The 15,204-nt window shown below is 42.8% G+C and overlaps 1 protein-coding gene across 1 annotated transcript in view; it reads left to right on the top strand.

Moving 5' to 3' along the window:
* The window catches only part of LOC311245727 (uncharacterized protein), a 31,657-nt gene extending 16,695 nt beyond the window's left edge, over window positions 1-14,962 (top strand). The window contains exons 6-9 of the mRNA XM_084335681.1: window positions 1,322-1,397; window positions 7,931-7,993; window positions 8,333-8,402; window positions 11,236-14,962. Of these exons, the coding sequence (XP_084191807.1) occupies window positions 1,322-1,397; window positions 7,931-7,993; window positions 8,333-8,402; window positions 11,236-11,318 (292 nt within the window). The 3' untranslated portion in view covers window positions 11,319-14,962. The remainder of the gene's footprint in view (window positions 1-1,321; window positions 1,398-7,930; window positions 7,994-8,332; window positions 8,403-11,235) is intronic.
* The last annotated feature ends 242 nt before the right edge of the window (window positions 14,963-15,204 follow it).

Below are 15,204 nucleotides of genomic sequence, written 5' to 3'. Positions count from 1 at the left end.
CTACACTAGCTAGCTACATATCATAGCTGCATTATGAAGCTCAACGCTACACTAGCTACACAGCTGCCTGTGATCTATAGCTAACTCAGCTATATTCAGTATTACATATACAGCTGTGATATGTAGATAGATTAGCGTTACGTATACAGCTGTGATATGTAGCTAGCATACAGTTGCACATTACAGCTGATATGTAGCTATTGTTACGTTGCATATTATAGCTGATATGTAGCTATTGTTGCGTTGCATATTATAGCTGTGATATGTAGCTATTGTTACATTGCTTATTATAGATGTGATATGTAGCTATTGTTACATTGCTTATTATAGCTGTGATATGTAGCTATTGTTAGTTACATTGCTTATTATAGCTGATATGTAGCTATTGTTACATTGCTGATTATAGCTGTGATATGTAGCGAGCGTAGTGGACCAGCAACGGTTGACCAGGCTTTTCCTGAACTGCATGACGCATGGGGTTGCACTTCACTGCACTACTGAAGTCGTTTCTTGCCCACTTTTATGATGTCATACTGTCAAGTTAAGCTCAGAGAGAATCCTCCACATTTAAGCCTTATTCTTTTTTATCAATTATTATAAATAAGCACGTCTCTGGCCACGGTCAGCACTAAATTAAGAATAATAAGCACATCTCTGGTCAGCACTAAATAAAAAAATAATAAGCACATCTCTGGTCTGCTCTAGAAAGAAGCCCTTCACAACACTGATTTATTTATTTAATTTGTATTTATTTCTAGAGCACATTTCAAATGAACATTGCTGTAAGTGTGCTAATGTTAGCCAAAATGCACATTTTCATAACGGCATGCAAACTATTTAAAAGCAAAAAGCTAAGTATATAAAATTGGCCAAATTGGCATAGCAATGCTTTGAAACAGACGACCAGACATAATCCATGTGGTCCACAAAGGCCCTCATTTCCATGAAAGTATACACATCATAAGGTACAATATCATTGTCTTACCAAGAAAATTGGCATAATTCTTGATGGAGGTAATATTATTTTCATCAGCATAAAAGTGGGATCCAATATATCTTTCCCTTCCGTTCCCATGTTAAATATGACTGTGGTGCATGAGTCCTGACATATCATTTATGCTCCATGCACCTGTCTTCCTCCCTCTCTCTCTTGCTCTCTCTCTCTTTCTCTGTCTCTCTGTCCATCTCTTTCTCTTGCTCTCTCTCTGTCCGTCTCCCTCTCTTGCTCTCTGTCTCCTCTGTCTCCATCTATCTCCCTTTCTCTCTCCTTTTCTCTGTGCATGCGCTTTCGTGTCTTGTGATCCCTCCCCCTCACTAACAGCAAAGTTCGGAGGTTGGATGAAATGCTGCGCGGTTTCGACCAATCGCTGAAGAGCCTGCAGGCCTCTGAGGACAAGGTATTGGTCCATTTCACCTCTTGCTTCCCATCACTCAAGCGCCCCATGCATGGGGGACCAGGAAGAGACACGCACAAACACACACGTGCACATTCCCACATCCCTTGCTTCCGTTGCCCCTCCCCCACCTGACTGCATGACCTCTGGAGTAAGTGAGTCGCTGCTTCCTCATGTGTTCCTCCCTGGTGTTCACGTCTCTCTACGTCCTTCTGTCTCAGCACATATCTCTACATCCTTCTTCTGTCTCTCAGCACATATCTCTCTACATCCTTCTTCTGTCTCTCAGCACATATCTCTACTTCCTTCTGTCTCTCAGCACATATCTCTCTACGCTCTTCTGTCTCTCAGCACATATCTCTACTTCCTTCTGTCTCTCAGCACATATCTCTCTACTTCCTTCTGTCTCTCAGCACATATCTCTACTTCCTTCTGTCTCTCAGGACATATCTCTCTACGTCCTTCTGTCTCTCAGGACATATCTCTACTTCCTTCTGTCTCTCAACACATATCTCTCTACTTCCTTCTGTCTCTCAGCACATATCTCTCTACTTCCTTCTGTCTCTCAGGACATATCTCTCTACTTCCTTCTGTCTCTCAGGACATATCTCTCTACTTCCTTCTGTCTCAACACATATCTCTCTACTTCCTTCTGTCTCTCAGCACATATCTCTCTACTTCGTCCTTCTGTCTCTCAGCACATATCTCTCTACGTCCTCCTTCTGTCTCTCAGCATATATCTCTACATCCTTCTGTCTCTCAGCACATATCTCTCTACTTCCTTCTGTCTCTCAGGACATATCTCTCTACGTCCTCCTTCTGTCTCTCAGGACATATCTCCACGTCCTTCTGTCTCTCAGCACATATCTCTCTACATCCTTCTGTCTCTCAGCACATATCTCTCTACTTCCTTCTGTCTCTCAGCACATATCTCTCTACTTCCTTCTGTCTCTCAGCACATATCTCTCTACATCCTCCTTCTGTCTCTCAGCACATATCTCTCTGTCCTTCTGTCTCTCAGCACATATCTCTCTACGCCCTTCTGTCTCTCAGCACATATCTCTCTACTTCCTTCTGTCTCAGCACATATCTCTCTACGTCCTTTGGTCTCAGCACATTTGCATGAATTTAACCTTCTCAATAGGGATGGGTAAAACTCACAAAATTGCTACAGTATGCGATGGTCACTGGGAACTATTCGAATACTAATCGAAAAATGCATTGATTGATCCTTGAAATGTCTGAGCTTCCGTCCATATGGTTTTGTTTTTACTTGATGGCGAACGTGAGATAATCCAAACAAGCGAGCTAGCTGGCTGCTGTCATTGTCAAACAGCTGACGCTAGTCGACCAGGCAAACATTCTTTCCTGGAACAATATCACTGTGTGAGCTTAGTGAACCAACATGGCAAACGTACAAAACGTTGCGACCATGTAACATCTCCAGTCTTCTTCTTCATCTTTCTTTTCTGTCCTCCTGTTCCTTAACACTGTTATGCTACTTGGCTAGCTAGCGAGCTGTACCCAGCATACCGTTCAGCAGTGTAACAGTTAATAGGGTCCCCTCTCAATACACTACACAGTGTAGGTGCATTTTGAGACTAACTGATATTTGTGTAAACTATTCTATTTTTGTTTTAATAATTTTAACGAATATTCTAAATTCAATGCCCATCCCTACTTCGCAACACATTCATCCAGAATCTTATGGTCATGAATCCACATAAGGGATACCACTCATTATAAGTATGTAGCTTGGAGTGGACTTTCAGAACAGGGTCCATCGATGTTAAAGGAATACATATTCAATTGTAGTTGGATATTATTCTCTACATAACAAATGGGAGGAAATGGTTTATGCAGTTTGTCCTTGAGTTTGCATATAAAGCACTAATATTATTCATTCAAACCATGTACTAGTGGTGTCCTGTACTAGTGGTGTCCTGTACTAGTGGTGTCTTGTACTAGTGGTGTCTTGTACTAGTGGTGTCTTGTACTAGTGGTGTCTTGTACTAGTGGTGTCTTGTACTAGTGGTGTCTTGTACTAGTGGTGTCATGTACTAGTGGTGTCATGTACTAGTGGTGTCTTGTACTAGTGGTATCTTGTACTAGTGGTGTCTTGTACTAGTGGTGTCTTGTACTAGTGGTGTCATGTACTAGTGGTGTCTTGTACTAGTGGTGTCCTGTACTAGTGGTGTCTTGTACTAGTGGTGTCATGTACTAGTGGTGTCATGTACTAGTGGTGTCCTGTACTAGTGGGGCCTAACAAAATTAATAGTTGGTTTCAGGTTGCCGACCGACCCTGCCGATTTAGGTGCGACCCAATATATTTTATGAGTTTTTAGAAAAAATTATTAAAAAAAAAAAAAAACGTTTTTTTTTTTTTTTTTTTTTTAATAAAGTTTCATAGAAATCTTAGTCAAACATTTAGTATTATGGATATTAAACATGCTGGCAGAGTACATGCATCCATGTTGTTGTGAACATTTTAATTAAATAAAGAAATTCCCTATCCATAGTCGCCGTGGGAAAGAATAAAATAAAAAAATTAAATAAAATAAATTCCCTACCTACCCATGGCCAAACTGACAACCAACCTGAAACCAACTATTAATTTTGTTAGGCCTGGTGTCTTGTACTAGTGGTGTCATGTACTAGTGGTGTCTTGTACTAGTGGTGTCTTGTACTAGTGGTGTCTTGTACTAGTGGTGTCTTGTACTAGTGGTGTCTTGTACTAGTGGTGTCCTGTACTAGTGGTGTCTTGTACTAGTGGTGTCATGTACTAGTGGTGTCATGTACTAGTGGTGTCATGTACTAGTGGTGTCATGTACTAGTGGTGTCTTGTACTAGTGGTGTCATGTACTAGTGGTGTCTTGTACTAGTGGTGTCATGTACTAGTGGTGTCTTGTACTAGTGGTGTCATGTACTAGTGGTGTCTTGTACTAGTGGTGTCCTGTACTACTCTTGGTGTACCTGATAACTACTAGAATAAAGCAAATTTAGGTACAAACTCGGGTCCACAAAATCAGTACCATTCACGTCTACAGGGCGACTCCAACTCCTAGAAATAGGACTTCAATGGGAACGTGATGTCATGAAACTGCCTTCTGTAGAGGATGACTGTGTTGACGGGAAGTCTGAAGGAAAATTGTGTAAACTTTGTTCCCCGCCATGTGACCAGTGCCTGGGGAAAAAAGAATTCCCAATGAAAATTCCAAATGTGGAAGTTCATTCCTTTCTCCCCAGTTTTCTCTCGTTGTAAATCTCTGTGTTGTTTTTGTCTCTGCTCCCTTTCCCCACTCTGTGTTGTCATTACTGTCCCCATCATGTCTGTCGTCCTGTCCTCTCTGTGTTGTCATTACTGTCCCCATCATGTCTGTCCTCCTGTCCAAACCATTCCTCCTGGCCTCATCTCCAAACCATTCCTCCTCATCTCCAAACCATTCCTCATGTCCTCCTCCTCCTGTCCAAACCATTCTTCCTCATCTCCAAACCATTCCCCCTGTCCTCATCTCCAAACCATTCCTCCTCATCTCCAAACCATTCCCCCTGTCCTCATCTCCAAACCATTCCTCCTGACCTCATCTCCAAATCATTCCTCCTGACCTCATCTCCAAATCATTCCTCCTGACCTCATCTCCAAATCATTCCTCCTGACCTCATCTCCAAACCATTTTTCCTGACCTCATCTCCAAACCATTCCTCCTGACCTCATGTCCAAACCATTCCTCCTGACCTCATCTCCAAACCATTCCTCCTCCTCTCCAAACCATTCCTCATGTCCTCCTCATCTCCAAACCATTTCCCCTTTTCTCCTCTAACCCCCCCTCGCTGCAAATCAAACTGCACAAAAAAAACAAAAAAAAACACTGCAGCAAATGCTCCGAGGTGGAGGAGGAACTGAAAAATGTCACCAATAACTTAAAGTCCCTGGAGGCCCGAGCTGAGAAGGTAGGTAGGAGGGGGGAGGGGCCTCCACCCACACTTCACTCATTGGTTAGGTAGGAGGGGGAGGGGCCTCCACCCACACTTCACTCATTGGTTAGATTGGTTGGAGTGGAAGGGAGCGGATGCAGTTTCCTTGTGGACTAAATCTTACATAGATATTTCATTCATATTTACATGACATCATTTCTGTTTTGACTATGTTGACTCTGCTCTCGTAAGAATGACGGACGTCTCGCTAAACGTCTCGCTATCAGTCAACTGTTTTTGTTCACGTTTCATTCTGGAGATGCCCTAGTGATTTTATAGTGAAGTTATACTGGTTACTAGGGCTGCACGATTAATCGTAAAAAAAATCTATCGATTCATAGACCTATGCAATGTCATTTCTAAATTATGACTCAAAAAAAAAATCATGTTATGTTTAAGTCAAGCACTTTGTTATGTTGTCTGTTTAAGAGCGTGCAATAAATCATTTTATTGAAAAAATAAGAATCGTGTGAGAGAATTGTGATCTCAATTCTTAGACGAAAATCGTGATTCACATTTTAGCAGGAATCGTGCAGCCCTACTGGTTACTGGCACCAGCTGTACCTGGACAGAAATCCAAATTGAGTCGCCCTTAAATGTTTGGTCAGTTCTATTTGTACAAGTGATCGCTTATTTTGTAGGTAAGAACTTGTACTTTGATATAATGTAAATATATATATATTTAAGCTTGCTTAACATGACCCTATCTGTGCCTGGTCACATGACTGTTTAACTATTGAATCACACAATAATATGACTGTTGAACTATTGAATCACAAAGATACGACTATTGAATCAGCAAAGGTTCCATTAAGCTGTTTCTATAAAATGACAACTCTCTTAACCTGTTCCCCCCCCCACAGGGTCTGTACCGACCCCTTTTGACATTATGATCATATATTAATATTTTTATGAGTGATGCAACAAATTAGCGTTTTTTAAAATCAAACGTTTTCAAGTATTAACATCACTAACATGTCAGAAACGCATGTAGAATGTATATTATCATCAATATGTTAGTTTAGCAATAGGTTCAAAGTGTCATTATATCGTTTTAAGTTTTCTATTTGCGATCGTCTATCCAAGCCGGAACCGGAAATGGAAATTTTGAACCATGGGAATTTTTTTTGCGGCCATTTTGTAGAGGACATTCATAGCTGTCGGCCAGCGTTGGAATTTCTCCGATCTACACTTCCTGTCACACACTATGGTGGTTCAAAGTTCAGCGTTCTGAATTAATCATATCAATAATTGTTATGATTCGCGATAATAAGTCACAAAAGGTAACGTTTTTGACAAATATTGAAACGCAGTCAGTTTCTCCTCACTATTGTTATCATGTAGGAACAATTAGATCTGAAATTAGTTTCAAAACGGTTACACTGTGGGGGAAATAAAAAAGTACAGTCTATTACAGTAGATATTATTATCTGTTATTATGCATGTCTGATGATACTAAATCCAAATTGAACTTGGGCATTTGAAAGATACTATATGTGTGTATATATATATATATATATATATATATATATATAAATGTGCGAATTGGCTATAATAAGGTAATGTTTAAGTCTATATTCTATAATAATATTTCAAATTGCATTGGTCCGGATGGGAGAATTCAGTACTGTATATACAGAACCTTTGGTTTTATCATCTTCCCTTTATTAATTTCCTTAGATTCTTTGTACACATGATCTCAAGAGGGTACTGAACGAGGTCAGTGGTAGTTTTTTAAGTTTAGTCATTATTATCATGGTGTTATTCACTGTCAAAGATGCAAAGAAAAATCATAATTCATATTTTCCTTTGTTTCATCACAATTTAAGCAAGCCTAGTAATAGACACAATATTTCTGACACTGTGAATACATTCACTGAGGTCCATAGATGTACCTAGATACCAAGAATATGCAAATAGCCCTTGTAAAAGTGGAGCAATATTCCATTTACCTAGGTATACATTTTATGCAGATTTTCACCTGGGGTGGAACGGGTCTCTTAACTCTGTTTTGTGTGATGTACTGTATATTTGAAATAGACTGCATTTATATAGCAGCTTTTATCCAAACCGCTTGACAACTTGTTCCTCACATTGACACATTCACCCATTCACTCACACATTAACACCGACGGCGGAGGCGACCATGCAAGGTGCCAACCTGCCCATCGGGAGCAGTTAGCTGTTAAAGTGTCTTGCTCAAGGACACTTTGACACACTGGCAGGAGAAGCTGCAATTGAACTGGGAACTTTCTGATTACCAGACGACCACTCTACCTCCTGAGCCACTGTCATCCCATTTTATTGCTGTTATCTTGACCAGGTCTCCCTTTGCAAAAGATATCTTGTATCTAATGATTTTCATGATTCTGTTGTGGATTATTATAGGCTACTGTGCTGGTTGAAATAGATTTTATATAGGCTATATATAATTAATTGTGGGTATATGTTGAAACAATATATTGTGTTCAGGCAATACTCTTCAGCATGGTATTGTGTCCTATGCCTGAGGACTCCTCAGGAACATTCTGGTCTGATCGGCGCCTCTGTTGTGTTTTCAGTATTCCCAGAAAGAAGATAAGTACGAGGAGGAAATCAAGATCCTGGCAAGCAAACTGAAGGAGGTGAGATTCCATCATATGTGATTTATTTACATGTTTGCAGCATCTACAGCAATATCAAGTTGAGCAGGTTTATTGTTATTTTAACCAAGACATATAGTGCAAGTGACAAGGTAGTAAGGATGATACAATTTATACACATAGTACAGTAAAAGTATGTACAAAAGAAAGTGCTGATTATGACTGCAATATAAAATATACATGATCTAAATATGCATAAATATAAAATGCACATGGCAATATAAAACTACAAATATATGTATGAGGCAGATAGACACAAATAGTTGCAAAATAATTTGCCTTGAAAAATAATTGTCCATGTTTCTTCTATGCACCAACCAGGCTGAGACCCGTGCTGAGTTTGCTGAGAGGTCAGTGACCAAACTGGAGAAGAGTGTGGATGACCTGGAAGGTATTGTTGCCCTCTTCCTCACATCCTACCACATCTACTTTGTTACACTCATGCCCTCTTCCTCACATCCTACCACATCTACTTTGTTACACTCATGCCCTCTTCCTCACATCTACTTTGTCTGTATGGACACTGGTATATAATGGTCTACTAAACCACTAATAACATTTGGGTCAACTAAGATCAAACTGACCTAGAGTGGAATGCGTTTATATAAAGTGCAGACGATGTTGTTCCAAAAGCCACCATCTGCCACAACCACAAACCCTGGCTCAGCCACCTTCTGCACCAACCAGAAACCCTGGCTCAGCCACCTTCTGCACCAACCAGAAACCCTGGCTCAGCCATCGTCTGCACCAACCACAAACCCTGGCTCAGCCACCTTCTGCACCAACCAGAAACCCTGGCTCAGCCACCTTCTGCACCAACCACAAACCCTGGCTCAGCCACCTTCTGCACCAACCAGAAACCCTGGCTCAGCCACCTTCTGCACCAACCAGAAACCCTGGCTCAGCCACCTTCTGCACCAACCAGAAACCCTGGCTCAGCCATCGTCTGCACCAACCACAAACCCTGGCTCAGCCACCTTCTGCACCAACCAGAAACCCTGGCTCAGCCACCTTCTGCACCAACCAGAAACCCTGGCTCAGCCACCTTCTGCACCAACCAGAAACCCTGGCTCAGCCATCGTCTGCACCAACCACAAACCCTGGCTCAGCCATTGTCTGCACCAACTACAAACCCTGGCTCAGCCACCTTCTGCACCAACCAGAAACCCTGGCTCAGCCATCGTCTGCACCAACCAGAAACCCTGGCTCAGCCATCGTCTGCACCAACCAGAAACCCTGGCTCAGCCATCGTCTGCACCAACCACAACCAGAAACCCTCAGGTGACCCTGTCGCCTACAAAGCAGCCTGATATGACCTGGAAGTCCATCAGGGACTACTACAGCTCTCTGTCTGACCGACTACTACAGCTCTCTGTCTGACCAACTACTACAGCTCTCTGTCTGACCGACTACTACAGCTCTCTGTCTGACCAACTACTACAGCTCTCTGTCTGACCGACTACTACAGCTCTCTGTCTGACCAACTACTACAGCTCTCTGTCTGACCGACTACTACAGCTCTGTCTGACCAACTACTACAGCTCTCTGTCTGACCAACTACTACAGCTCTCTGTCTGACCGACTACTACAGCTCTCTGTCTGACCAACTACTACAGCTCTCTGTTCAACTACTACAGCTCTCTGACCAACTACTACAGCTCTCTGACCAACTACTACAGCTCTCTGTCTGACCGACTACTACAGCTCTCTGTTCAACTACTACAGCTCTCTGTCTGACCGACTACTACAGCTCTCTGACCAACTACTACAGCTCTCTGTCTGACCGACTACTACAGCTCTCTGACCAACTACTACAGCTCTCTGTCTGACCGACTACTACAGCTCTCTGACCAACTACTACAGCTCTCTGTCTGACCGACTACTACAGCTCTCTGACCAACTACTACAGCTCTCTGTCTGACCGACTACTACAGCTCTCTGTCTGACCGACTACTACAGCTCTCTGTTCAACTACTACAGCTCTCTGACCAACTACTACAGCTCTCTGTCTGACCAACTACTACAGCTCTCTGTCTGACCGACTACTACAGCTCTCTGTCTGACCAACTACTACAGCTCTCTGTCTGACCGACTACTACAGCTCTCTGTCTGACCAACTACTACAGCTCTCTGTCTGACCAACTACTACAGCTCTGTCTGACCAACTACTACAGCTCTCTGTCTGACCAACTACTACAGCTCTCTGTCTGACCAACTACTACAGCTCTCTGTCTGACCAACTACTACAGCTCTCTGACCAACTACTACAGCTCTCTGACCGACTACTACAGCTCTCTGTCTGACCAACTACTACAGCTCTCTGTCTGACCAACTACTACAGCTCTCTGTCTGACCAACTACTACAGCTCTCTCTCTGACCAACTACTACAGCTCTCTGACCAACTACTACAGCTCTCTGACCGACTACTACAGCTCTCTGTCTGACCAACTACTACAGCTCTCTGACCAACTACTACAGCTCTCTGACCAACTACTACAGCTCTCTGACCAACTACTACAGCTATCTGACCAACTACTACAGCTCTCTGACCAACTACTACAGCTCTCTGACCAACTACTACAGCTCTCTGACCAACTACTACAGCTCTCTGTCTGACCAACTACTACAGCTCTCTGACCAACTACTACAGCTCTCTGACCAACTACTACAGCTCTCTGTCTGACCAACTACTACAGCTCTCTGACCAACTACTACAGCTCTCTGTCTGACCAACTACTACAGCTCTCTGACCAACTACTACAGCTCTCGGTCTGACCAACTACTACAGCTCTCTGTCTGACCGACTACTACAGCTCTCTGACCAACTACTACAGCTCTCTGACCAACTACTACAGCTCTCGGTCTGACCAACTACTACAGCTCTCTGTCTGACCAACTACTACAGCTCTCTGTCTGACCAACTACTACAGCTCTCTGTCTGACCGACTACTACAGCTCTCTGACCCCGGCATCATGGACTACAAAGGGATAACGGGGACATTTTCAGCACCACATGGCTTCCGGACAAGTTCCAACACCTATGCTCAGTTCGCCTGCCACAATGTTGACAGGGAGGTTGCTACTAGAAATGGCCGACATGAGACGGTCCTTCAAAAGGGACAACTCTTGAAAAGCTCTAGAGCCACCAGCTCACTGTTTACATTACAAAGAAACAACGTCACCATCTTAACTTGACGCTCTCTCTGTGTTCTGTATTTCCCAGATGCCCTGGCTTCTGCCAAGGAATCCAACGCCAAGCTCCATGCCACCCTGGACCAGACCCTGGAGGAGCTCAACAGCTGCTGAGCTGGCCCTGCTCGGAGCTCCATTCAGGACCTCCTCCTCCTCCTTTTACCCCTCAAATTCTACCAAGCCCTTCCCTTTTCACCCTTAAGCTGGTCTCCCTCTCTCTCTCTGTTGGGCGACCGTGCCGGTGAGGCGGGGGGGAGGGGTCTGTTTAAAAAGAAAAAAAAAGTGTTTGTTCATTTTGGTGAAGGTGGCACTTTCTCTGGTCCACATCTAGCCAAAATGTTCTTCCTAGTCGGCCTGTTGAAGTGGCCCCATGGTGGTCCTCTCAGTATGTTGAAACGGCCCCTGGTCCTCTCAGTATATTGAAACAGCCCCTGGTCCTCTCAGTATATTGAAACAGCCCCTGGTCCTCTCAGTATGTTGAAACGGCCCCTGGCCCTCTCAGTATGTTGAAACGGCCCCTGGCCCTCTCAGTATGTAGAAACGGCCCCTGGCGCTCTCTGTATGTTGCTTTTTTCCCTGTGCAAATGGCCCACTTCTGTAGTCATACTCTTAATAGTACGGGTGGGAATCTTTGGGAATCTCATGATTCGAGTGATTGTTGGGGGTCACGATTCGCTTTAAAATTAATTCTCGATTCATCCCGATGATTGATTGATTCGATTCTGAAGTCTAGAGTACTGTTAACCTTCGTGTTACAAAGCTTGTACGTATATTGTGCGTCAATGCTTGGATCATTTTGGGGAAATATGTAGGATATAGTTAGCTGAGGATTTATCGCTCTAACGTCATGTAAACATTTAGACCAGATCACGAGAGAGGGAGAAAATACATTTTTGGAATTTGTGAAGAATCTACCCTCCCACCCAACCCCTACTTCATAGCCCCGCTGTTCTCGTCTATAATGGGGACCGAGTGTTTGTCATCCTGATATGATACATTCCAGCTTTCATCGTGCAATTTTTTTTTATCTTCATTACGTTTCTTTCTTCTTTCTTACGAGGCGATTTCCTGCTCGACTGCCTCTCTTTAAATAACAGGCATTTCTCATCTGATAAACAGGCACATAGTTGTCTTTCACAGATGCATTCGGAAGAGCCTGACTGACTCTTAACTCATTCCTGTTTTTTTTATATTCAAATGGGAACCATTTTGATCACATGCTTCTCCCCGCGGACACATCTTCACCTCCCACCGCTGTCCTCTAGAACCACTGCCCCAAAACTACTATACTAGATCCAAACAAGCACTGCTTTCCACGCTGATAAGTGACTGTGCCAATCCAGAGGGGTGGGGGTCTTACCTTCCCTGCAGTGTGTTTCTACTAGAGTACAGACTGGGAGGTGTTTGTTTTTAAATAAGGGATATGTGTAATTGCGTTACATGTGTGTTTTGTTAAGTTTCATCACAAATGACTGTATGTTAATGGTTGTTGTTTTAGTTGTTGCCACTTTAGTCTCGCGACCCTCCAGATCTGAACCTGTTCCTCCTGAGTTAGATCCCAACCTGTTCCTCCTGCGTGGAGAACTGAGTCAGATCTGAACCTGAATTTGATCCTTGCCTGGATCCAGCCCCCAATCACCAGTCGCTAGTTCCACCTACTTTGCGATGCAGTTCGATTATCGGGCAAATTCGGTCCTGCTCTAATCATGCTCTAATCCTACTCTAATCTAATCCTCCTCCATCCACTAACTAATGTTCACTTAGTCTGCCCATACGTAGCTAGTGCCAATAGATCAAATGTCTCCTATAATCAGGGCAGCTTTTAGAAGAAGGCAGCATGTATCGAGTATAATCACTAAGATCTTTGGTGAATTCTCTGGTGAATTCTCTGGTTATTATGACGCTACAGTATAAGGTGTAATTAGTCTGCTATGTTGGATGGAGTTTTATTATGTATTCAGATGATCTGTAAATATGTGCCAAGCTTGTCTCAATGTAGATGTTTTGGCAATTTCATATGCCACTACATGGAAGACTTTCACTCATATCTTACATTAATACTCAACCCAGAGAAGTGTCGTCTTTCATTTTGCAGCTTTTGCCATAATTCTTCTATTAACCAATCATATGATTGTTTGTCATGGTTCCATCTATCTACTCGCATTCCTTTCTTGCTCAAAACGTAGAGTGCAGCTCTCCTGGATGATTGAATCCAAGCTTGTCTAACCAATCCTGCATCTGTGTTTGAGGAACGGACTAAATTAGCTAAATAATCTGATACTGCAGTCAGGCGTCATATTATCCAGGACTAGTTCAGCAGCGTATGAGGAACGGGGGTCCAGGAGGTTTAGTCTTAACGATGAATAAGTTATTTTAAAGGATGCATGTTGTATCTGTTTACGGTAAGTGGACACAGATATTTTACCCGTTCATAGCCATGGTGATTTTGCGGAGCAGTCATCAGCCAATGATTGAGTTGTTGTTGTTGTTGAGGGGAGGGGAGGAAGGGTCAAGGCTCACTCATGCTTCACACGCTGGTCAGCGCATGTGGTCGTTATGATGTAATAGTGACAAATGGCCGTCCACATTGGCAACGCACTGTTCCCGGCTGGCTGTAGCTGTTTGTCAGGATGGTGTTTGGGGGGGGGGGGGGGACGGACGGACTTGGAAGGGGTGTGATGTAATGCAGACAGTAGACGGTGCACTCTCCAGCACTTGAATCATGTTTGAGCATGGGGGGGAGATTTATCAGCCAATCACAATGCATTCCACTGCCAAATGGAAGCATAGGGGCCAATGAAGAGAAGGGAGAGACATATTGGTATTATCTACACCTCTTCGGTATAGAATGTTTTTTCTGCAAATGAAGTGATCATTGAACATAATAGTTAAGGGATATTTAACTTTAGAACTTATAAAATCAGCAGTCTTACCTTTTTTTATCTAAAGTCATCTACTAGTAAAGTAGCGACCACTGCTGTCGCTGGTGTCTGCCGTCAACACGTCAATTAACTTCTATTCATTTTGAGGACCAAGTCTAAATATCATGTTTCTGAAGTATAAACGGAATTATACAGCAATATTGTTCTGAGCTATTGTTGCCATTTTCATTTGATCAGAAAGGAACTATTTCTCAATTGAGGTGTAGTTTGACCCAGAGCTGTTTATTACCAGAGTTTGTCCAAGTTGGATAGTATAGGATCTCATAGTGAGTCATAAGCCACTGCCTCTCTAGAACTCTTTCTGAAACCTTGCTGTCCAAACTCTGGTGATAAATATCTCCGGTTTGACCAACAAACGCCTACCGTTTGACTCTGAATCGTCTGTTTTTATTCAAATCTGCACAGCAGTAGTATACTTCAGAATTATTATATTTAGACTTTGTTCCAAAACTGAATGGAAGTGAACGAGGAGCCTGACACCCGTGCGGAAAGGTGGTGTTGACGGCAGACAAGAGAGACGGCAGTGGGCGCTAGTTTACTAGTAGGTGACTTTAGATGGAGGTAAGACTTGACGAGTTTTACTAAAGTGAAATCTCTTTTTAATAAAGAAATAAAAGGTAAACAAATGTATTGCATCACAATGTTTTTAACTGGAGCTATTCACTTGAAGGCAACAATGTGAGTGTTTTGTTACCAGCGATGTACTCATTGTAATGATCATGATGGTCTCATTGTAATGATCACAACACAAAAATGTACACCGATTATTTTGTTTTCTTTAAATAAAGGATCATGATTTGTATTTACATTCCAAAATGGACTATTGTCATTTTCTTAATAGCTTGAAAACATGCCACAGTGGTTTCGCAACCTTTTCAAGACCTAGCATCACCTGATGTTCCATCCTCAAATCCACCCCGGGGACCATAGCAGTGACTATCATTCAGGCTCTACAAATTAATTAAAGAAATTAAATGGGATTAAATTAAGTCGTTATTCTTGGCGCACATTGCAACGTAGTCATGCAGCGACATGCATGCATTTTGCTTGACCCACCC

The sequence above is a fragment of the Notolepis coatsorum genome (assembly GCF_963971535.1).
Source record: "Notolepis coatsorum genome assembly, chromosome: 19".
Taxonomy (NCBI): Eukaryota; Metazoa; Chordata; class Actinopteri; order Aulopiformes; family Paralepididae; genus Notolepis; species Notolepis coatsorum.
The sequence above is the reverse complement of the archived record's forward strand: the minus strand, read 5'-3'. Positions and strand labels throughout refer to the sequence as shown.